We start from the raw sequence: 21332 nt of genomic DNA on the forward strand, positions 1-21332 counted from the left end.
GGCAAGGCACTGTCCCAGGGAAGAAGGTGGGTGGGGGTGGGTGTTAATGGGGAGTCACAGAGGGCAGGGGAAGAGTCCAGGGGCGCAGTGGCAGAGGCCAAAGTCAATGGGGCTGAGGTTGGGGTGTTGCAGAGGTTAAGGCATGCAGGGGCAGGGAGAGGTATTAGGACAGAAGGTAACAGTGGGGTCGTGGAGGGCAAGCAGGGTCACAGGGAGAAGGGTGGGGGCAGAAGGAGTGACTCAGAAGGTGATAGTGGGGTCACAGTGTAGGCGGCTTATGGGGCGAGGGGCTGGCATAAAGCAGAAACACTGTAACTTAGATGTACACTCTGGTTCTTTTCTTCTGGGGCCAGGGACCTTCATGACAACCAATTGAAACTGCATCAACCTCCTCCCCAGAGAAGGGCAGATGTGCATGTATACAGAACTGGGGGTGGGGATAGCCTAAAGACCTCTGAGGCCCAGGACCTTACTAGAGGTTCACAGAGCCCAATCAAAGCTCCAACACCTGGTGATCACGGAGGCCCAGACACTCAGGACAGGGCCCTGTGGACTCCCTTTCCGCCACCTTCCCACCACACCCAACCAGATACATTTCATCCTATTTCTTTAGTTCCCCTAAGAAAGCTGCAAAATCCACCCTCCCCACCCAGTCCCTCTGCAGATCAGCTCATTGTTTCCCCCCTAGAGGGAGCCACATCCCATGAGTTTCCATCACTTTATTTGCAAAAATAGAAAACTCAGCAATATGCGACACAGCGGGGTGGAGGGGAGATGTAAACAGGGGAGGGGACAGCACCCTGACCCCCCCAGAGAAAAAGGGGAGCCAGTGGAAATCTTATTTGGCAGCTAAATACAAACTGGGGATTGGAGGAAGAAGGAAGGGGTCACAGGGGCCCTGGGCTCCCCCTCCCAAGACCCCTGGAGGAAGGGGTCAATTCCAGGGTGTAAACAAAAGCTAATAAATAAATAGAGGCTTCCTCGGGGTCAAGGTGGGATCAGCTAAGCAGTGCCCACCCCCCCTCTCCCTGGGCCAAGCTGCTCTGGGGGTCACGGGGGGAAGGCACCAGGGGGAGAGGGATCCCCTGGCCCCTCTGTAGTGTAGGAGGGTTCCTGCCCCATGGCTGAGATGGGGGGCAGGGGGAGCCCAAGGCACATGACAGGACTGGGGGAGGGGCTTGTAACTGAGGGCATAAGGTAAACTCTGGGCCCAAGCAAAGAGGTGCAGAATGGACCTGCCTCTGTCCCTTTCACCCTCTGGCCCCCCACAGAAATGCAGGGCCCGACCTGGCACGAGGACGGGGGCACAGCGGGCAGCGTGCACCCAGCAGGTGCCTTATGCAGCATTAGGCACCAAGGACTGGGGCAAGAGGGTGGGCTCAGCCCTCCCCCTACGCCCCCCCACCTTTGGTCTCTAGTGTTCCTATTTGCTCCCAGAGGCCTAAGCACCCGGCAGAGGAAGGGGCTGTGGAATGGCAGGGTCTTCCTCCTGCCCTGGGGAGCCTGGGACCCTGGTGTCTGAGGGGCAGTGCTGAGATTTTAGAGTCCAAACTCAGGCTCACCCCTCTGCCCTCTCTCCTGGAGGGAACAGGGCAGGCTCCCAAGACTGGAGAGGGAGCCGGTTAGAGCAGGAAGGGGATGAACACGGAGGCACCCCTGGAAACTTTGGCAAAAACAAGGAGCTCAGTGGAAGGGGTGGGGAGAGGGCAGAGCAGGTCCTCCCTCAGTCACTGGCGGTGTCTGGGAGATGGTCAGTCTGCTGCCTGGAGCCCCCAACCCCTGAGACAGGGGAAGTCAGGGGCCCTGGTCAGGGTGGGGGCTGCGGCCCCCTCTGCCCTGGCCCCCAGGAAACTCATCCTCGCTGGAGGCCTTGGGGTGGGGGCCAGGCTGCGAGGAGTCGTCCTCAAACATTTCGGGGTTCTCCAGCATTTCTCGGATCAGGGGAGGCATCGGGCCCGGAATCTCCATCTTCAGGGTAATGGCCCTTTCTGCTCCTGCAATGGAGGGACAAGGAGGTTCGGGGGGGCTGAGGTACAGCCCCTAAGGCTGACACCTTAACCTTGCTGGACTGCCCTCTAGCTCCCCTCTGGGGGCTCCCAGCACCGGCCTGCCACCTCTGTCACCCTCTCCCTATTCTAGGGTTCCCGGGGACTGCTCCTCTGCCTGGAGCCTCTGCCTGTCTTCTCTGCCAAGCCTGTTGCCCATCTGTCCCATCCTTTCAGGCTGTCTCCTCAAAAATCACATGGTGCCCAATTCCAGCCCCACTCCCTGGACCCTGGACCCCCGCCCCCATTGTCCATAGCTTGCCAGTTGTTCCTAGGGCTGTTCTTTTTTTTTTTTTTTTTTTAGGTCTGTTCTTAATAACATTTATAATTAGAACTAATATTTATCAAACACTATCTTCCAGGCATCCTCCTAAACCAGTGTTGTCCAATAGAACTTTCTGTGATGAAGGAAATACCTCCTCTGTCCAGCGCAGGAGTACCTGGCTGCACAGTGTTACTGAGCACTGGAAATGTGGCTACTGCAACGGAGGAACTGAATTTGTAACTCAGTGCAGTTCTAAGCCCATTGTGTGTTAACTCGTTTCATCCTCACAGAACTTAGGAGGTAGCTGTAAGTCTAGCCCAGTTTACAAGCAGAAAAACAATAAAAGAAAAGCACTTGCCCAAGTGTCCCCACTAGCAAGTGGCTGAGCTAGGATGCGGCTGAGCTAGGATGCTCGTGTAGGCTGCCTGGTTCTCACCCACTCTGTTCTTGTCTCTGCCTGACCCAGGAGACCAGCAGCTCCGGGAAGAGAGAGGGGAGGCTCGCTCCCGACTAACCCTTGGTGCTGATGCCCCGGAGGTCAGTGATCTTCATGAGCATCCTCGGGAACATGTAGGGCTGGCTGGGCCGTCGCCGCCGGGCATAGAGCCTCAGGGCTTCCAGCAGCGGCTCCTGAAGCTTGTCCACTTTCTCAGGCTCCTCCAGGTCCATGCGGTCTGGGGGGACAAGCACAGGGGAGTGAGAGAGGAAGAGATGGGGAAGACAGTGACAAGTGGCCCTGCCCTATGGCCCTCCAGGCCCCAAACTTTGACCATGAGCCCCACCCAGGACATCTCCCCTGTTCCAATCCCTTCCCCGCCTCTGGCAAGAGGTTTTCTCTGGTAAATCACTCCTGCCCAGACCTCTATGTCAGCACTGGTATCGGGGGTCTCCTCAGCTCCCCCTGGCTCTTCCCCTCTTCTTGTCCTTTGTTGCAGGCTGCCGGGGAGTCTGTACTGGAGCTGAGGAGTCTGTGGATGGGACCAAGGTCTCCCGCCAGGTGGGAGATCAATCGGGTGTAGGGTGTGGTGGGAAAGCAGTCCGAGCAAACGCCAGGGGGCGCCCCCGCACCTCCGCAGATGAGGCAGATGGCACTGAGCAGCCCTGTCTCTGTATCATCCATCTCCAGTGGCAGGAGCTGCCCAGCAAAGGCAAAGACGAGGTCTGTGAGGGGCCCGAAGCCAGCATTGTGCATCTGGGTCCGGTTCAGGGTCAGCCCGTCAGAGAAGGTCATGGTGTCCTGCTCGGGGGTGTACCTTGTGCAGATCCGCAGCATCTGGAGGTAGGCAGGGGACAGGGTTAGTGCTGTCTCTGGGAAGGAGCGCTATGGGGACGGGGAAAAGAGGGAATGAGGTGCAGGTGGAAAGTGAGGAGGTTGGGTCCTGAAGGAGGGCCACCTGAAGCTGGCAGGGGGAGCGAGGCAGAGAGATGGAGGGTCTGAAGTTGGGGGAGGGAAGAGAAGTCAGAAGGAGGCAGGGCACCCAGAAGTCTAGGGTCAGATCTCAGGGGCAGAGATTAAGACAAAAAGAGCTTGGGTTTCGAGGAGATCTGGGGAGTCCCAGATTGGAGGGGGGAAGAGAGATAATGAAATCTCTGTGTGGACCAGCTCCTTGGTCTCATATGAGGGTCAGGCTGTGGCAGAAGACAGGCCACGGGTCTTAACTTACTAGGATGTCCAGGCAGGCAGCCTTGAGCAGAGTGATCTGGTCAGCAATGCTGAGCCCCGTAAAGCCGGGCAGCCGTTTGGCAAACTCCACAATCTTGATGATGCACTTGGTGGCTAGCTCGCTGAACTTATCCCACAGCCCCAGATCCAGCTGCACCCGGTGGTCTGCACTGGAGTTCTGCAGGAAGGTCCGGTTAGAACACAAACGAAGGCCTATCCTGGGCGCTGTCTTCTTTCTGCCAATACCCCAGGCTCTCCCTTCTGCATTCGGATGCCCTCCTTGTTTGTCAGCACCGGACCATGGCCTCCAACACAACCCCTACCCGTTCTCCAAAGTCAATGTTCCCCTGCCCTCACTGGGGCCCTGCCCACTCCTCACCGTGGTGTATTTGCCCAGCTGGCAGAGCGAGGGGAAGGTCTCCTGATGGGCTTTGCTGACCTTGGTGATGAGCTCTTCTAACTGGGGGCTCAGCTCATAGCTGTCAAGTGACCCTTCCTCCTTCACCTCTTTCTTCTTCTTGTTCCGATCATTCCGCACAGCTGGGGGGTGGAGGTGCAAGGAGAGGATCAAGACCCTCAGAACCTCCCTCTGGGTATCCCCTCTTACCCTAACTTAATGTGCTCCGGAGCATCCCTTCCCTGGGACCCTGGGCGGGGCCTCAGTTTCCCTGTCTCCTGCACTAGCTCCCATTCCCAGGCTGGCTCTCCCCAGCCCCACCCAGGGCCTGCAGGCCCTGCTCCCTCCCCAGGCCCTTCGGCTCCATCCTGCCCTTCCTGTCACCCTGCAGGAGCTGGGGAGGGGGGGCAGGATATGCAGGCAGCAGGATATCCACTTATAGCCTTGGCAGCACAATGGTGCAGGGGAGGGGGGGCACCCCAGATCCACCTCAGGCTCAGTCCTGGGAGCAGGGGAGGGGACTGGCAAGCCCCCCTAACTTCCCCATGAAACAGGGAATGTGCACCGGTAACCCCCATTCACTCATTCAGAGGAAGGGTTAAGCTCTGAGAAGGGAGAATGGGAAGGGGTGGGGTCTCCTGGGTGAATGGAGCTAATCAAATAGGACTGGCCAGGGAGGAGGCACAGCACTCCAGGGCGGCTGGAGGCTGGACTTGCAGAGGTCAGGAAAGTGGGGGTGGCCAGTGGGAAGAGGGTGGCAACCACAGGCTAGGACAGGAGCACCCCTGCCCAGGCAGGCCTGAGGGCCTACCTTCCTTGGACATGCCGACTTCAAAGCACTTCTGTAGCCGGCAGTACTGGCAACGATTCCGGGTCACCTTGTTGATGATACAGTTTTTGTCGCGGTGACATGTGTACACCATGTTCTTCTGGATGCTGCGGCGGAAGAAGCCCTGGAGTTGGGGGTAAGGGAGGAGGGTCAGTGAAGCAGGATGTTGGGAGTACCAGCCTCTCACAGGCCTTGCAGGCCTGAGCCAATCTATTAACCACCTCTGTGCAAAGCAGCCAGTCCCTCCCACCTCAGAGGGATACCCACCCACACCCAGTGAGTCTCTGATCTCACGCAGGTAACTGGATGCCCAGTGCGCCCGCCTCCAGCACGTACACACCTTGCAGCCTTCACAAGAGCTGACCCCGTAGTGGTAGCCAGAGGACTTGTCATTGCACACGAAGCACGGCTTGTAGACCCGGGGAGGTGGAGGGGGTGAGGGCGAGCTGGGCACCATCTCCTCTGAGCTAGTGCTCTGCGTCTCCACCGCTGTGGGGAAGCAGTGATGTGAGGGTCAGGGAAGAAGGACCCCTCAGATCTCTAGGCATCCTCATCAGATACACACTGCCCCCCCCCATTCCCACTTCTTCCTCTGGCTCAGCGGTGACAACACCATCGCCACCACAGTGATTTAAAGTCCCAACAACCCATATACAGCCCCATAGTAAACACGTCCAGAAACCCCTAAACAACCACTACGACCTCCCGGTCTGGCCATCTCCCCCTACAATAATGCCCTACGGGACACTGCTCAATTCTCCAAATTCTAGGTCGAGGCCATCCCAGAAGTTAAATTCTCTGGGCCTCAGTTTCCCCAGCTACAAAGTAGGTGTGTTACGGCCCGTGGCTCTTAACTCTCTAGTCACTCCCTCTCACATCGGGTCCCTGCCGGGTAGTCTCCCTCCTACCCTTCGCCTCCTCACGAGGCCATAGATCTGGGTGTGAGGAGGCCAATTCCAGACCACCTGTGGCTAGCACCTGGCTAAATGGCCAGGAGGTTCAGGAGGCAGAACAGAACCTCGTTTTCTCTCAAGCAGTACAGGGTAGACAATCCTTGAGCTTCTCCCCCTCATATCACCCCCCAAACAATCGCCAGTGTCCTTTTCCCCAGAAACCACGGAGACAGTGGAGGAAATGGGACACAGGTATTGGGAAGGTAGGTTAGGGCACATACAACAGCCTTATTTTACACCCAAAGAAACTGAGGCCAAGAGAGAGAAGCGACCAGCCCAGTGCCACACTGCCAGTTATGGTGGAGCCAAGGCTCTCAGGTCTTCTAACTAGATCTACGTGACCTGGCCAGGAGTTAGAGAAGTTGGGAAAGGGAGACAGGTATTTGCTCAGATTCTCAGGTCTAGAAGCTGCTGGGGGTGTAGCAAAGCAGAGAAGTCAGGCGACAGTGGGTAAACAGGGTTGATGGGGGAGGGGAGCCATCTCTGGACCCTCTCTGAGCCGTGTCTTCACTCCTAAACTTCCCCTGCAAATACCCAAACACAGCTCAAAAGAGATCTCCGCCCATGCCACGCACAGTGCGGGGGGGAGGACGCCCTCTGTTTGGGAGGCTGCTGAGTAAACCTCTTCTGGGTGTGTGGCTGATCTTCAGAAGCTTGAAAAAAATCTATAAATTATTCAACCTGTAGGACCAGTTGCCCAAACCTGGAGGGCCTAAGTTAATGCAAGAAAACCCTAAGACCCTCCCTAAGGAGCGTCCCTTGCTTGCACCCACCTCATGAACACCTTCTTCCTTCTAACCTGCTGTAGCCCACCTGGTCAGAAGTCCACCCAGGCCACCCGAAGGACAGAAGGAAGGCCCGGACGCAGGGGTTCCAGGCTAGCTCCACCCTCCCCACAGGAGGAAAGCCCTCCCCACCCCCCGGCACACACAGACACTCAATTAGCATAAGAATCCAGCTGGAGTGAGATTCCCCAATGAAAAAGGAGAGAGGAGGGGAGGAAAGGAGGGTGCCTGGAGTCTATTCAGGACTTGGTGGGAAATCCGGGGTCGGGCCCCGGGGAGGCGGTTGGTGCTGAGAGATGGGGGGTGGGCTGGAATGCCTTTCAGGATGGTCCCGGTGTCCTCTGAGGGCACATGTGCTGCCCACAGGCCAGTGCGTGGGGTGGTGCTCACTCGGCGCTGACGCCCTCCCTGCCCGCAGAGCGCTGCCTCATTTCCTCTCTTGCAAAAGGGCCTGGGTGTGGTCAGACTGGCATGGGCCACTGCCAGCCAATTATTATGAGACTGGGGGTGGCAGGGAGACAGGCCCAGGGGCAGCTTTTCTCATATGCGTGGTACTGTCACCCCTTCTCGGAACCCCTCTGGCACACTCCCGTCCCTGAACCCTAAAGCGCAGCCCAGTAGCTCTGGTCAGTCTGGGAGCAAAGGGCACAGGAAGGCTAATCGTTGTCCCTCCACTGAGATTCCCTTCTCAGCCCTGGGCAGAGACCCCAGCACCGGGGGGATGCTGCTCCTGGCTAAGCAGGGGCCCCTGCAGGGGAGGAGGGGGGTGGCTCTGGGGTTTTCTCCTTTTAAAGCCCAAATTGCTGAAATTGAGGAAATTCCTGGCCAGGCTGTGCGGAGCTTCAAACAAACTCTTTATAACCGGCTGTAAACACTCCCAGCTGCGAGGCCCAGGGCCGAGAAGCCTGGACTCACAATCTGACACACACCTCCTTGGAGACACTCTCACACGTCAACAACACACTGGGCACAAAAGCAGGCACTTTACCAGTGGGCTCCTATACCCCAGCGGGACCCTGGCACAAAAGAACACCCAGGCAGGCGGGCACAGAGGCACACTCACTCCAGCCACACCGTGGAGCTGGATGCACAAGTCATAAGGAGGACACACAACACCCAGCGCTCGCTTCACCGTTGCAAGCGAGAAGCTCTGCCCCCAAACACCCACGGCCTGCCAACGCAGCACCAGGACACCGACGCTGCCAGATACAAACACACCAAAGGACCTCTTTCCTTCCCTGGATTAGACACACAGGTCTAAACTACTTTCTCTCTGAAAGTGTGTGGAGCAGGCCCGAGGCCCACCAAGACCCTAGAGGCCAAAATTGTTGGTCCAAACTGAAATGCAAAAACATACTGCCAGCCAAGTCCCACAGGCTTCCCTGGGCCTGAAAAAGATGGGGTTCCTGCCCAGCCCCCGCAAAAACCCTTCCTGGGAGATTCTCTCCATCTCAGCACCCCTCCCAACATACCCCACGTCCCCATTCTATTGGGCCATGAGAGAAGGTTAAGAATTCACAAGGATTTGGTGCAAGGCAATAGTTCACACTTTCCCCGCCCTTTAAATGCTACGCTTTTCATTCTTGCCCCACCCCACCTCACGGTACTGTTTGCCACCTCCCTCTTCCAGTCTCCCAGTTGTTAAATCTGAGCAGCTCTGCCCTGCAACCAAAAGACCAAAAAAAAAAAAAAAAAAAAAAGCTGATCTCGTAAACAGCGCTGCCGAGTGCCAAGGAGCGAGGCGCGTTGGCGGGGGCTCAGTGACCCCGCGCGCGCACTCCCAGGGCGCCCGCCGCCCGCCCCTTCCCAGCGTGCCCCCCAGCCCCGCGTCCCCGGGCTCCGAGCGCCGTCCCAGGCCCGGGGAAATTCGGGGGTGTTCCAGGCTCCCCTCCCCACCCCCCCACCCCCGCCAGGCACTTCAGCCCGGGCTTCAAAGCCGCCTCTCATCTGGACTTCATTTTTACTGCCTCTCAATCCCCGGCTTTTTATTACCGCTCTGGAAAGGGGTTCCAGGGCCCCAGGCCTGGCATCTCCCATTTCACAGAAAAGGGAAGGTGGATATTTGGGGACCCAGGAGTCCCGCTCCCCCCGCCGCTGCCACCTCCAGGCCACTCCTCACCGTAAGCCCAACTTTTATTGAAACTTTTCGTTTCCTACTGAAGTTGTGGGCTCGAGCCATAGGAAAAAGTGCACACAACCCTATACACATTTCCTAAAATTTCTTTTCTCAATGGGGGAGGGGGACGCCAGAACCCAGCCTGGCCCCGCTTGCGTGCACAACCCCTTACACCCCGCACACAGCACACACAGAGGGTGCACGCTCGAACACAGCACTTTCCAAAACCGCCCCCGCAGCCACGCAGGGCACACGCCCTCCCGGCCTCAAGTCACAAACATCCCCACACGGGGCCATGCGGACCTGCCAACGCTGGCGGAGGGCAACGCTGCTTGGAGAGACCCTTACGCCCACACCCGCACCGCCTAAGCGAGGCGTTGCACACTCCAGGGATGCACACGCTCTGCAAATAATATTTTTACACTCGCGACTTCCCACATGGACTTTACGAACTCCACTCACGGTCCTGGGTGCCATAACCCTCCCGGGCCACGGACCTGCCGGCACAAACTACCAACGCACCTCGGCCTCTCCCTATCCCCGGGAACTCTGGAGGGTCACCAACCACAGGTCCTAGCTATACACCCACCATAAAAAACACACACACACTCCAAACACTACTGCACACACCCAAAGGAGTCGCTGAGGCCCCCACGTTTAAAGGGCCAGTACCTCTTTCCTACACACCCGGCCCTCACATGGAAAGGGTCAGAATCTCCGCTTGCAACCCAAGTCCACCTTTTACACACGGAACGAGAGAGCCGCTGCCTGTCCCGCACCCCGCACCCCACCCCCAATGTAGGGCTCGGGTACCTACATTGCAGACTGGCGGGTTGCGGCCAGGCAAAAGACTCGAGTCCGGCGAAACAGGAGCTGCCGGTGGCTCTGCGCAGCAAGCCGGCCCCGGGTCCGGCTGCCCCGTACAGCCGTCGCGGACCCGGGGCAAACGTTTCCATGCAGTCGTACATCGCGACCCGGCTTGGAGGGAAGCTGGGTGCTAGAAACACCGAGGACCCGCAGCCGATTCCCCCTCCTCCCCCGGCGGCGCCCCGCTCCTGGAGGGGGGGAGGGGGAGGGCTAGCATAGGGCGCCGGGCTGCATAGGGGGTAAGGGGTGGGCGGGGAAGAAGGGGATCCCCAGCAGGGGAAAGGGACTGGGCGGGGCGCAGAGCCGGGGCTGCCGCTCCAGCCGCTGTCCGCCTCACTCTGGGCGCCTCGGCGGCTAGCACTGGGGAGACGTTTTGTAAAAGCGAAGCCCGGCGGGGTGGGGGGTGGGGCTTGGAGCGCTAAGGGGGCCGGGCACCAAGATGAGCAGAGCTGGGAGTGGAAGACACGCACTCGCACCGTGGCGCGCTTGCTTGCTTAGACACACATCCGAGCATGCATTTATCTTGGCAGGCACCACGCATCTGCAAATAGGCAATAGTGCACATGCATGTCTGCACGCGCATAAAATTAGAGGTGTACACACGTTTTTGCAAACACACCTGGCTCGGGAGAACGCTTGCAAGGATTCTCTCTCCACTGCTCGGAGGCTTTGCAAGCTTTTGCACTTAGGCGCGTGCCAAGGTCGGGGATGGGGGAAAGAGTGGAGAAACCGAGCACACGCATTTCCTTTCGAGTTTCCCCTCCCCCCAGCGCTCCTTTTTTTACACAAGTCAGTACAGGCAGGGGTGTCAAGGAGGACTGGGGAGAGGAAACATGTAAGTTCCCTGCGCGCGGCACTTCTCCAGAGCCCAGGGACCTGCACTACCTCCACCCGCTCATTCCCAGGCCTGGCTCCTCCCTCTCCCTCCGCGCGCGCGCTGCAGGGCCTAACATTACATTCCTGCGGCTCCGGCGCGCGCGGCCTGCTCCTTCCTTCCCGTCCTCCCACCCCCGGTCGGAGGGCCGGAGCGCGCTCCCGCCGTGAACTCTCCGGGAACCCCCCTCGGGGCGGGTGGCCGGGCGCGCTCACCTCCTCCTGACCCGGCCCCGCCCCACCCCGCCCAGGCCGTAGCCCGCGCCGCCGCGGAGCCCCCCCCCCCCCCCGCCCCTCCTGCGCAGCCGGAGTCTACCCTTCTTAGGCCGAGGAGTGCTCCCTCCGCCGCGGCCGGGGCCGCCTCCCTCCGAGTCCCCCAAGCCCCATCCTGCGGCTGACACTCCCGGAGCTCATCCAATGCCCCTTCCTCGAACCTGACTTCAGCACAAGACTCCCACCCCAAACTGCTCCCGCCGTGCCAGCTGCGCCTCGGACGACACTGCCTTCCTGAGTGCCAGCTCCCCTCCCCCAGAGTCGCTACCGTGCCAGTCGCCCCCAAGTGCCAAGTGCCTCTTCGGCAATAACTGCGCGTCTGGTCGGTAACTGTTCTCAGAGTCATTAAATACCCCCACCAGTGGCAAACTGCCCCTTCTCCCCTTCAGCGCCACACTTAGTGCCCTTCGGATCTCCGAGGGCCGCCCCACTCCTCCCTCGCGGGCCCCTTCCGGGCACTGAGTGCCCTCGACCGGCGGAGAAGGGGGTGGGGGGGGCGGGAGTTGGGCCACGTCAAGAGTTTGCCCTCGCCGAGCCGGGCCGAGTCGGGGACCCTGGCCCCGGGACAGCGCCAGCGGCGGCGACTCCCGGAAACCGCCCCCTTCCCCGCGCCCCGCCCGCCGCCCGGCCGCCCGGCCGCCCGGCCGCCCGGCGGGCCGGCCCAGCCGGCTCTGTCAGCGCCGCTCACAAGGGGAGTGCCGGGGGAGCGGGAGAGGCGCCCGGCCCGGCCCCTTCCCCCTCCCGGCGGCGGTGGCTGGGCCAGGGCGGGGCGCGCTTTTCTAAGAATCTGTTGTACCGGGTGGGGGGCGCACTGGGGTGCCGCAGGAGTGGGGCGCCAGTTTGGAAGAATAAAGAGCAGGAAGGGGTGCCAGAGTAGGCGAGGGAAGGGAAGGCAGGCGCGGAGGAGGGGCCGGGGTGGCTGCCGGGGACTGAAAGGGGCAGGGCTGGGAAGGAGGGCCTGGTTGGCGGATGGGGGGCCGCGGGGTGTCAGGGCCGACTCGGGGGACTCGTAGCAGGGATGAAGAGGGAATGCATTGCTCTTTCCAGTCCAGCCTGAGCTCCCAGTTCTTGCCCCCAACCCCAAATACCCCATTTCTGACTCCAGCCATCCCCCACAAAAAGAAAAAAGGGGTGACAGACTTCTGAATCAGAACATGGCCAGTGGCAAAAAAAAAGTCAATTAAGTGCAAAGTGGGGAGTACCCCCAAAACAAGGGGAGAAGACAGCCCTGATTAGTCAACTGTAGGCTGTCAGTCCCCCCCACCCTTCCCCCTCCGAAATCTGAAAGGTCCCAATTAAGTCAGGCCTGCCTGGTTGGTAATTAGAACCAGAAGTGGCCAGGCCACAGGGAGGGGGGTTGGGAGTGGGGCACAGGAGGAGTGGGGGGAGGGCTCCAGGAAGTCATGAGTTCTCAATAGCCCCCTTTTCTCTCCACCAGATGCACCCCACTCCTCATCACCCCATCTGTGTGTGCTTCCCAGGCATTGCAGGGAGAGGGGGCCTTAGAAGGGACCAGGCATTGGGGTGTCAGGCCCACCCTAACCTCCAACCCCGACCCCCCATTCTAGACAGTCTTAGCCTTGAGGAGAAGGTAAGAGGATGGAGGAATCTAGTGCCCCCTCTCTTCCCCAAAGTCCCCCCAGCCCTTATTGCAGCAATTAGACCCATTAGCCTTCTAGCATTTCATGGGAACCAGATGTTCTCCACCAGCCTGGTGGGAGTATGAGGGGGGGCTGCTGCCTGACTCACCCCCTTCCCTGTGATCCCCACCACCAAGGCGCACCCCTCCCAGCTAGAGCCCCACAAAGTCATGGCCCCAGAGGCAAGGAGAAATGTACCCCTCCCCCACTAATGAAGCCCTTCGCACTGAATCTGGTGTGGTCACCCCTCAGAGCCTCTACCACCCTGGCAAGGATGAATTTGGCCAACAAGAGGCTGTGCGGGGAGGAACAGCTAACCCCTTCATCCCTCCTTTCCTCCCCTCCTGCCACCTTCTGGAAGGGGCTTGAGGATAACTGGCTCTGAATTCCTCAAGCTAAATTCTCCTTTTCTTCCAGAACCTTCCCTCAAAAAACTGAAGTTGGGGCATTTCAAAGCAAAGGAGGCCCCACCCCAAGGGTAAGTCCTAACTTAGGAGTCCCACCTGAAGGGCAATAGGAGGGGTCTCTGGAGGAGGGGGCAGCAGTGGAGCGAAGGAATAGGGAGGTGTGAATGAGGGACAGGCCCCAAAGCAGGAGTGCTGGGCAGGATGGGGGCTGGGACCGGGGAGGGGGCCAGGAGAGGGGGGTGCAGCCTGGGCCCCAGCGGCGGCGGCTTGCCCAGCTCCCCCCGCCAGAGAGGTTTCCTGTTGCAATCAAAGCCCCGTTTGTGTCGGCCTGGAGCTGGAGCCCGAGCCTGAGCAGGAGAGACCAGGGAGGGGAGGGGAAGGAGGCAGTCGGCTGGGTTTTTTTCCTGGAGGAGGCCTCGCTGCCGCCTGCTCACCACCGGTACCGCCTGCTTAACAAGGCCCTTTGCCTCTCCTGGAGTCTGGGTTCTCTCTGTGTCTGCGCCTTTCAGCCTGTGTTATTTCCCTCTCATCTCGTTTAGGTCTCTGAGTCTCTCTTTTTCAGTTTCTTTTAAGTAGAACTCTTTTTCTTCCTGTGCCAGCCTGCTCTCAGTTTCTCCATGTGACTTAGTATGGTGCAGCCTGGGCTCCTTTGCCCAGAGACACTGTCACCAAGTTCAGAGGACAAGCAGAGCTAGGTCCTCAGGACACCAGCTATCTCCTCAAGATGGGGAGGAGGGCAAGGCTTCCCTTCCCTCCCATCACACTCTGTTCCCTGCAGTCTCGATAAAACAAACATACAACTCACCAGTGTTCATAAACATGGAGATACACGAGGACACAGATAGCAGGGTTTTATGCATGTGTGTGAGCAAGCACACCCAAACCTGTGTGCGCGTGTGTACACACACACACAGAGACACACACACACCCCTCCGCTTTCCCACGCACACAGGCCTCTGCTGCCCCGGCGGCCGCAGGTGCTCCCCTTCCCGCTACCCTCCTCCACCATGAGGTTCTGAGACGCCTGCCTTAACCACTCAGGCCCCTAGAGCACCCCAACAGATGGAGCAAGGCTGCCCTTCTCAACATGGATGTCTCCAAGGTGCTAGGGACCCAGCAGTAGGATTCAGGAGCCAGCCCCAGGGAGAAGTTCCAGACTCCTTCAGGGACCACCCCCACTCCCTCCCACAGATCAGGGGAGAGAGGCTGAAGAGAGAGACCCAGACTGCAGGTGAGTGTGGCTTTGGCATCAGACTTAGGCCTCCAATCCCCCTCCATTAGATGTCCCAGCCAAAAAGGGACAGCAGGGCAGAGAAGTGAGAGAATACGCTTTCCCCCTTCAGCCACTGTCCCACTGCGGGAGGCCTCCCAGACTCCAGGATCCCCTCCTCTCCCCACTGGTCCCTCTCATTCACCACTAGGTGCTGCGTGCCCCACTCCCATGCAAGCTGTCTGGACCCAGGCCTTCCCCTCCTCCCCACTCCACTGCCCCCTCTCTGCCCAGGCCTGTCCCCCTGCTGCCAGCCGCACCCTCCCCAGCTACCTGCCCTGGTTCTGGCTCCTCCCTGGGATTTCTTCTTTCAGCCCCTCCTCCTGCAGGGTGACCTTTGGGGATGCAGCCTAGTCTGACCGCTTCCCGCACCTTGACCTCACTTTGAACCCTGACCTTGGTCTCAGTGTGTCCAGGGCACAGGGGCACATGGAGAACTTCACTGGGGACTGGCTGCCGGCTCTCGGCATTCTCCCCGCCACCACTCTCTCTACTCTGCCTCCTCACTCATGCTCCCTTAGCTGCCTCAGGAACTCTGGAAAATCAAGTCCCAAGATATTGAGTTGTACTGCCCTCTGCAAGAAGTACATTCATGTGGGGAGGGTGGTTCCCTCCCACCCCGCAGACCCTGGGACAGATTCTTGGGGTGCAAATGAGGTAGGGGAAGCCCAGCTGAGGTTTCCAGAAAGGGGGGCTTTGTGCTCTCTCGTTCACCTGCGTGCCACCCAAATAACCCCTGTTGGACTACAGACAGGCCACCGGCAAGCCTCACCAAACCCCAGACACACCGTCAGCAGCCCTATGAAATACTGCCTCACTCTTCACACTGACTCTTTGTTGCAACCCTGGAATTCTGTATGTGAGCAGCGTCTCAGGGCCATGCTGTGCACACACAACTGCATATGGCCTCTCACACACGCACACACCTTCTCTAGATGAGCAAGCTCTTTCCAGCAGAGCACACACACACACACACACACACACACACACACACACCCCTCTGAGTGCTCCTAAAGGCAGGCCCCTTCTCTCTACCTCTCTCTCTCTCTCTCAGCTTATGGAGCTATAAAGGATGTCTTTATCTTCTGGTCTTTTCTTTTCCCTCTCTCTTTCTCTCTCTCTGGAACTGCCCCTCTCTCTATCACCTCCCCTTCTATCCAGGTGGAGGCTTCTCTGTACCAGCTCCCACACTGAGGCCAGCATCCCAGCCTTCCAGCTCATGGGCACCCACGCCTGTAATGGCCTAGCGAGGAGGAACAGCTACCAAGTGGAAGGAGAGGGGATCCAGAGGGATGAAGGGAGGCCTAAGGCTTGCTGCTGTCAGCACTCAAAGGCTTCACCCAAAGAGGGCAGGCCTGAGGGACAAGTAGGGATCTGCACAGCATGTGGGTACCGTGCCAGACCTAGAGAGAGGGGAGGAGTCCACAACCCACATGGCTGGAGGAGAGGATGCTTCTGGAACACCCCCTGCACCTCCCCGGATTACTTATGGTACAAGAGCTACCTTCTTTGTGGCTGTTTCCACCCTCCCCAGAACCAAGAGGGAAGTTTCCTGACCCTACACATCTTTGGGCACCTGGCACTAGGTTCCATTCCTCTTTTTGCAGGCTCCCCCTAATTCAGAACAATTTTACCTCTTGATCACAGAGTTGGGTATTGGCCTCCCAGACTCCTCCACTTCACAGCCTGGCTCCCCACACCCCGCACTGCAGGCAGGCAGCAGCCTCAGACTTCACCAGACCCACCCTTGGCTGCCCATACAAAGGGGTTCTCCCTGCTAGTTGAGTCATTCGGGAGGCAACTGCAGAGCCCCAAATTTTAGGCGTTCTACTTTCCCATTCTAGTTGCACAGGAGAACTCTCATTTGCAAGCACGTCCATTGGCTCCACATCCAAACCCCCTCGAGGCTACCCCTGTCACCTCCTCCATTAGATCAAACCCCCAGCCCTGCCTGTCTTCCTAACCGGGACACCAATTTTCTCTATCATCCACCCACGAAATGCCCTCCTGTTTCCACTTGCCCTCATCCCCCAAGATCCCTGAGACTCACACAGAGAGGCCATCTCCTTGGGGAGGTCAGGCTGGCCCAAGCCCCGGAAGCTAGGACTCAGCATCTCGAAAGGTGGAGACCCCCTGAGTGCCCCTGGGAAGGCGAAGGGGAAGCCAGCCCCTGGGTAGCCAGAGCCAGGCCCCAGGGCACCAGGCGTAAAGAGTCGCTCCTTATTGGTGGCCATGGCGGCTGCAGTGTGGGAGGCTGAATCCCCTGGGGTCTGCAGTGGGCGGGGGACTTCTTCAGCCACAGCCCCCGCCCATGCCCACTGCCCTGGCCTGGGAGGCTCCGTGCCCGCCCTGCTTGGCCTGCTCACTGGGTCTCCAAGACTCCTAAGGAGAAAGAAAGGAAAAGGAGGGATGAGAGAATGATCGCTCTGATGTTCCAAGCCCCATGGCCCTCTCCCAGCTGGAGTCTTTTCCCTCCTTGCTGCCCTCTGCCACACAGTAGGGGAGGCAGGGCAGGTGCTGATGCAGGCTCAGAGAAACTCTCCTGGAAGGGTAACTTGACTTTCCAAGGTGAATCACGGTCTTCAAACTCCTGGCAGAGAGGACTCCTAGGCTAAGAAGTGACCATTACACACCACCATGGGCTGGACACTAGATTTAACCCTCACATCAACCCTGTGAAGTAGGAATTAAGATTCCCATTTCACAGATGAGGAAACTGAGGTTTAGGGACTAGTTTAAGGTCACATGGCTGTAAAGAGTAGAGCCAAGATTCAAACTCTCTACCATCCTGGAGAAAGCAAGCATATCTGTTTTAACATTTTTGTTAAAAAATGTTACACCTCTCTGGAACACAGATTCTGGAGCCAGACTACCTGAATTGATCCCCACCACTTGCCAGCTGCAGGACCTTGGATGTATTAGTGTTACTTAATCTCTCTGGGCCTCAGTTCCCTCCTTTGTCAATTGGGAATCATAATAAGCCTCACTTCATAAGGTTATTAGGAGGCTTAAATAATTTACCATATGTAAAGTGTCTAGAATAATATAGGGCACATACTAAATGCTATATAAATGTCTCCGGTTCTTTCTCTTTGTACCTTCTCTTCCTCCATACCTCTCTTTTAATTTGCATTTCCTTTCTTTCCACCTTCCTCAATACTCCCTCTCCCGGTTTCCCCTTGCAATTCTGTCTCTGTCTCCAATTATCCCTCACTCCCTAACCTCTCCTCAAATCCACAGAGGTTAATGGAAGCCCCGCTGTGTCCCAGGTATGATGCTAAGAAGCTCCTCTCCCTGTCCTTAGTTTACTTTGCTTCTCCATCTCTTCTCTCTCTTTCCTGAGCCCTCTGCTTATAGGAAGCCCTCCCTACATCCTCCCCTCCCTCAAATGTAACCTGACCTCAGAGGTTTTTAACCTGAGCCCAAGGGAGGGGGAGGGGAAGGAGGGAAAGAGGAAGTGGGAATCCCAGGGCCAGGCAGGTGGTTCCTCTCCTGATGCTCTGACACGGGAAAGGTAGGCTTTCCCAGGAGCCTCAGAACTACCCACCTGTCTAGGGAGTTAGGGGCTGGGGAAGGAGAGTCACCCCAGCCTGGAGGCCTCCTCTACCAGCCAGAACCATAATGGACTAGATGAAGAAGGACAGAGAAGGGCCGAGAGAGAGTGAAACACAGAGTCCTTGGGGTGGGCAGGCCCAGAAGTAGGTGACGGGTATTTTGCATCTCTTTCCATCAGTCTTTGCTTCTAAGATCAATATCGCTCCGTCTTTGTGCCTCTGCTTTTTTTCTTCCTTCCTTTTCTATCTCTCATCTGCCTTGGCCTTCAAGCTCCTGAGGGTAAACTGGATGGAGGTTACAGGAACTCAGACCCCAAGCCACCACCCTTCACTCAGTCCCTCACTAGCCACCACCCAGCTCCCCAGCACCCTGACTCTTCAGCCCAGTGTCTCCCCAAGCCCTAAAAGTCTGAGCTATGAGCCCCCAGGATCCACCTCCTTTACCTTCCCCTATTCCCTGAAGTCCTTGTCCCAGGTTAAGCCCAGGTAGAGCCAGGCGTCCGGGCCCCTGAGGCCCCTGGGCCATAGCTCAACAGGCTGGGCCACATTCCAGGTGGATTAACCCCTCCAATGCTAAGGATGAGAAGCTACTAGAGGTCCCCCCCACCCCATCTTCCCCAGACTGGCTTAGACTGAGAACCCGGCTCTGGGCTCCAGCACTCACTATCTTTGCTTCTCACCTGCGGGTGGGAAACAGAGACCTGGGGGTGGGGCAGGAGGACTTCGAGGGTCCCAGAGAGGGATGCTCGGGCTCCTGGTCCTTACGGAGGAATGAAGCTGTGAGGGAGCCAAGCTCTCCCTGGCCTTCCTCTTATTTTGCCTCAGAGAAGGAACTTGAGAGTTGAGTGAACAGAGGAAGGGGACAGAGACGCATCCCACTTCTGAGCCTTGGTTTTCTGCCTTGGCTAGGAAGGGAAGGGGAGGGTCCTAAGTCCTGGGTAGAGGAAGGGACCAAGGAATTGAAGACAGTGGTACACAGTGTAAAAGGAAATCCTAAACTAGGGACCCAGAGGTCTTGGTACTTTGGGGGACCTGAGGAAGGGAGAATGTACTTCTTTCCTCCCAAGATGCCACCTCAGACTGAGGGGGGCTGACCAGGGGAAAGGGGCCCTTGAGAAGTTGCTTCTCTTCGAGCTGAGGTGGAGTTGAGGGGAGGGCATGGATGAAGGGGGCTGCTGGATGGAGGCGGTGGGGGTGGGGGGGCGTCTCTCTGCCGTCCTGCCCGCTCCAGAGCCTGGAACAAAGCTGCCCTTGTCGGCTGCACTCCACCCGCTGCCCCCCTCCCCTCTGTATAAACACGACCACCTTTTTCCATGACCCCATCCCCAGCCTGGGCAGAGAACCCGGGCATCCTCTGCTCTAGCCTGGGCCCCCAGCCTGCTCCCCGGGAGGCAACAGTGGGCTGGGTTTCCCTGGCCTCGTGCCACCCTTGGGGGAGTCCAGACCCTTGAGTCGCCACCTCCCATTACCAGGTGCCTTCCCTCTACCTCACTGGCCCCAGGGAGGGGCAGTACCCAGGAGGCAGGCAGGCAAGGCCGGTGGAATGTGTGTGGGCATCAGAGGGCATGGGTAGGGTGGGGCAGAGGGGGGAACTGGAGGTGCCAGTTGGGTGGCTTTCTGAGCCAGGGGGTGGGGGTGTGCCGGGACGGGGGTGTGTGCCCTGTGCTGCCTATTAGGCTCTAAGCCACGGCGTGTGTGTACATGTGTGTGTGAGTGTGTGTTTCCCTATTTGGGATACCCAAGCTCCAGGCACCCTTCACACACTGCCTCCTGCCCCCTTCCCTGTCCTCTATCTTCTCGCCTCCAGGATATGGGACACTGCCTGTGGTCCTCAACCCCCAGTCAGCATCTGAGGAGTGATGGTAAGGGGTAAGGGCAGGAGCCTCAGACCTGAGGACTCGGACGGTAGCTGCCCTGGATGTGGGCCCTGAAGGGGCACAGTCATCTCAGGTTCTTGCCCTACGGGCCCCTCCTCAGGCTCCCTTGCCCACCACCCCACCTCACCCCCTGCCCAACCCTGCATACTCTTACTCTCTGGCCACCTGCAGAGATTCCCTCCTACAAACTGGGTCAGGTTGAGGGAACTGGGCTGTAAGTGCTAGAGACAGTGAGGCAGCGTCAGTGAGGCTCCAGGACTGGAACTCCCAGGTCCCTGCCCCAGTCTCCCTGTTCTTCCTTTGTACCATTCGGGCTCCCCTCAAGAATACTCCAGAGGAGCCCCCGACCTTGGCTGGAGGGAGCCCGGACTCACACCCAAGGTTGCGGATATGAGAGGGAATCCTGCACTGCGGTTCAAGGCAACTTCACAGACCCCTATCCCATCCATTTGTCTCTCCAAACTGCTGGACCCAGACGGCCAGAATCACTTGCCTCTGGACCTTTTCCTCGCCCTTCTGTTGTCCAAGCTGTGGCATTCCACTAGGGAAGGATCAGCGCGGACCAGAAATCCTCCCCTCGGATTCCCCAGGGAAAGCCTCAGGGGAGGCGGATGGTGGACCTTCCCCGCAGGAGGGGACCCTATCTGCCCTCACACTCCAGGCACAAACATAGGATAGAAGGCCCCTGGCTAAAGACTCTTCCCTCAAAGCTCTCCCCGACTACTCACCGCAGTGAAGGGTGGATAAAGCCCAGCCCAGCCCAGCCTGTCTAAAATCTTCCCCATTCCCTTCCCACATCAGGGCTGACCCCCAAGTCGGGGCAGGAAGTCCCCCTCCACCCCTGCGGATAGCCGGACCAGCGCGGGGAGGAACTGAGCCGGCGTGGCTCCCGGCGCCCCCGCCCCCGGCCCACCTCGCCGGAGGACCCGGGCGTCCGCGGCGGCCGAGCCTGCTTCCCCGCCTGACTCACCTGGAGGGGGAGGGAGGGGGAAGGGAGGCCGCCGAGCCCCGAGGTCCCGGCGTCGGGCGGTCGCGGGGATAGAGCGTCGCAGTGGCAGGGGCTCTCGGTGATGGGGGGCTCTGGGGGGGCACAGACTCTAGGCTGGGACGGTCCCGGGGCCTCTCGGAGCCCGCCCGCCCACGTGACCGCCCCAAAATATCCGACACATTTTCTCCCAAACCGCACACTGACTCTGCAGGCGGGGACACGGAAAATATTTTCTTTCTTTTTCTCCCTCCCCACCCCCCCACATCCCTCCCAGCCTGGCTCCCTCCTCCCCCTCCCGCCCTCGCTCCTCCCTCCCCTGCCGCCTGCCCCTGCCCGGCTCCCTCCTCGGTGCCCTGGGGCTGGGGGGCGGGGGGGCGGCGGGGTGGGTGGGAGGGGGGCTGGACGGGGCGGGCCAGGACGCCTGGGTCTCTGTCCCGCCCATTTGCTGGGCTTCCTTGGCTCCGTCCCCGGGAGGCCGGGCAAGGCTGGCAGAAGAGGTCAGTGTCCTGGGCCCATGATGCTACCCTTTC

The 21332-nt window shown here is 58.9% G+C and overlaps 1 protein-coding gene across 4 annotated transcripts; it reads right to left on the minus strand.

Moving 5' to 3' along the window:
- Nucleotides 1–704: 704 nt before the first annotated feature.
- On the minus strand, nucleotides 705–20913 carry RARG (retinoic acid receptor gamma). 4 transcript variants are annotated; one of them, XM_033436192.2, is made up of 9 exons: nucleotides 20785–20913; nucleotides 16434–16765; nucleotides 5540–5688; nucleotides 5182–5323; nucleotides 4353–4513; nucleotides 3975–4151; nucleotides 3379–3583; nucleotides 2826–2984; nucleotides 705–1994 (listed from the first exon to the last, which is right to left on the minus strand). In XM_033436192.2, exons 2-9 carry the CDS (start codon nucleotides 16615–16617, stop codon nucleotides 1795–1797), a joined length of 1377 nt encoding a protein of 458 aa, XP_033292083.1. In that variant the 5' UTR covers nucleotides 16618–16765; nucleotides 20785–20913; the 3' UTR covers nucleotides 705–1794. The 4 variants fall into 4 exon arrangements, with proteins under 4 accessions (XP_033292083.1, XP_049550390.1, XP_004274315.1 ...); XM_033436193.2 differs by having other exon boundaries at nucleotides 1837–2026; XM_049694433.1 differs by lacking the exons at nucleotides 16434–16765; nucleotides 20785–20913 and adding an exon at nucleotides 16018–16034.
- Between the last annotated feature and the right edge of the window lie 419 nt (nucleotides 20914–21332).

Source organism: Orcinus orca, chromosome 11, assembly GCF_937001465.1.
Source record: "Orcinus orca chromosome 11, mOrcOrc1.1, whole genome shotgun sequence".
Lineage (NCBI taxonomy): Eukaryota > Metazoa > Chordata > Mammalia > Artiodactyla > Delphinidae > Orcinus > Orcinus orca.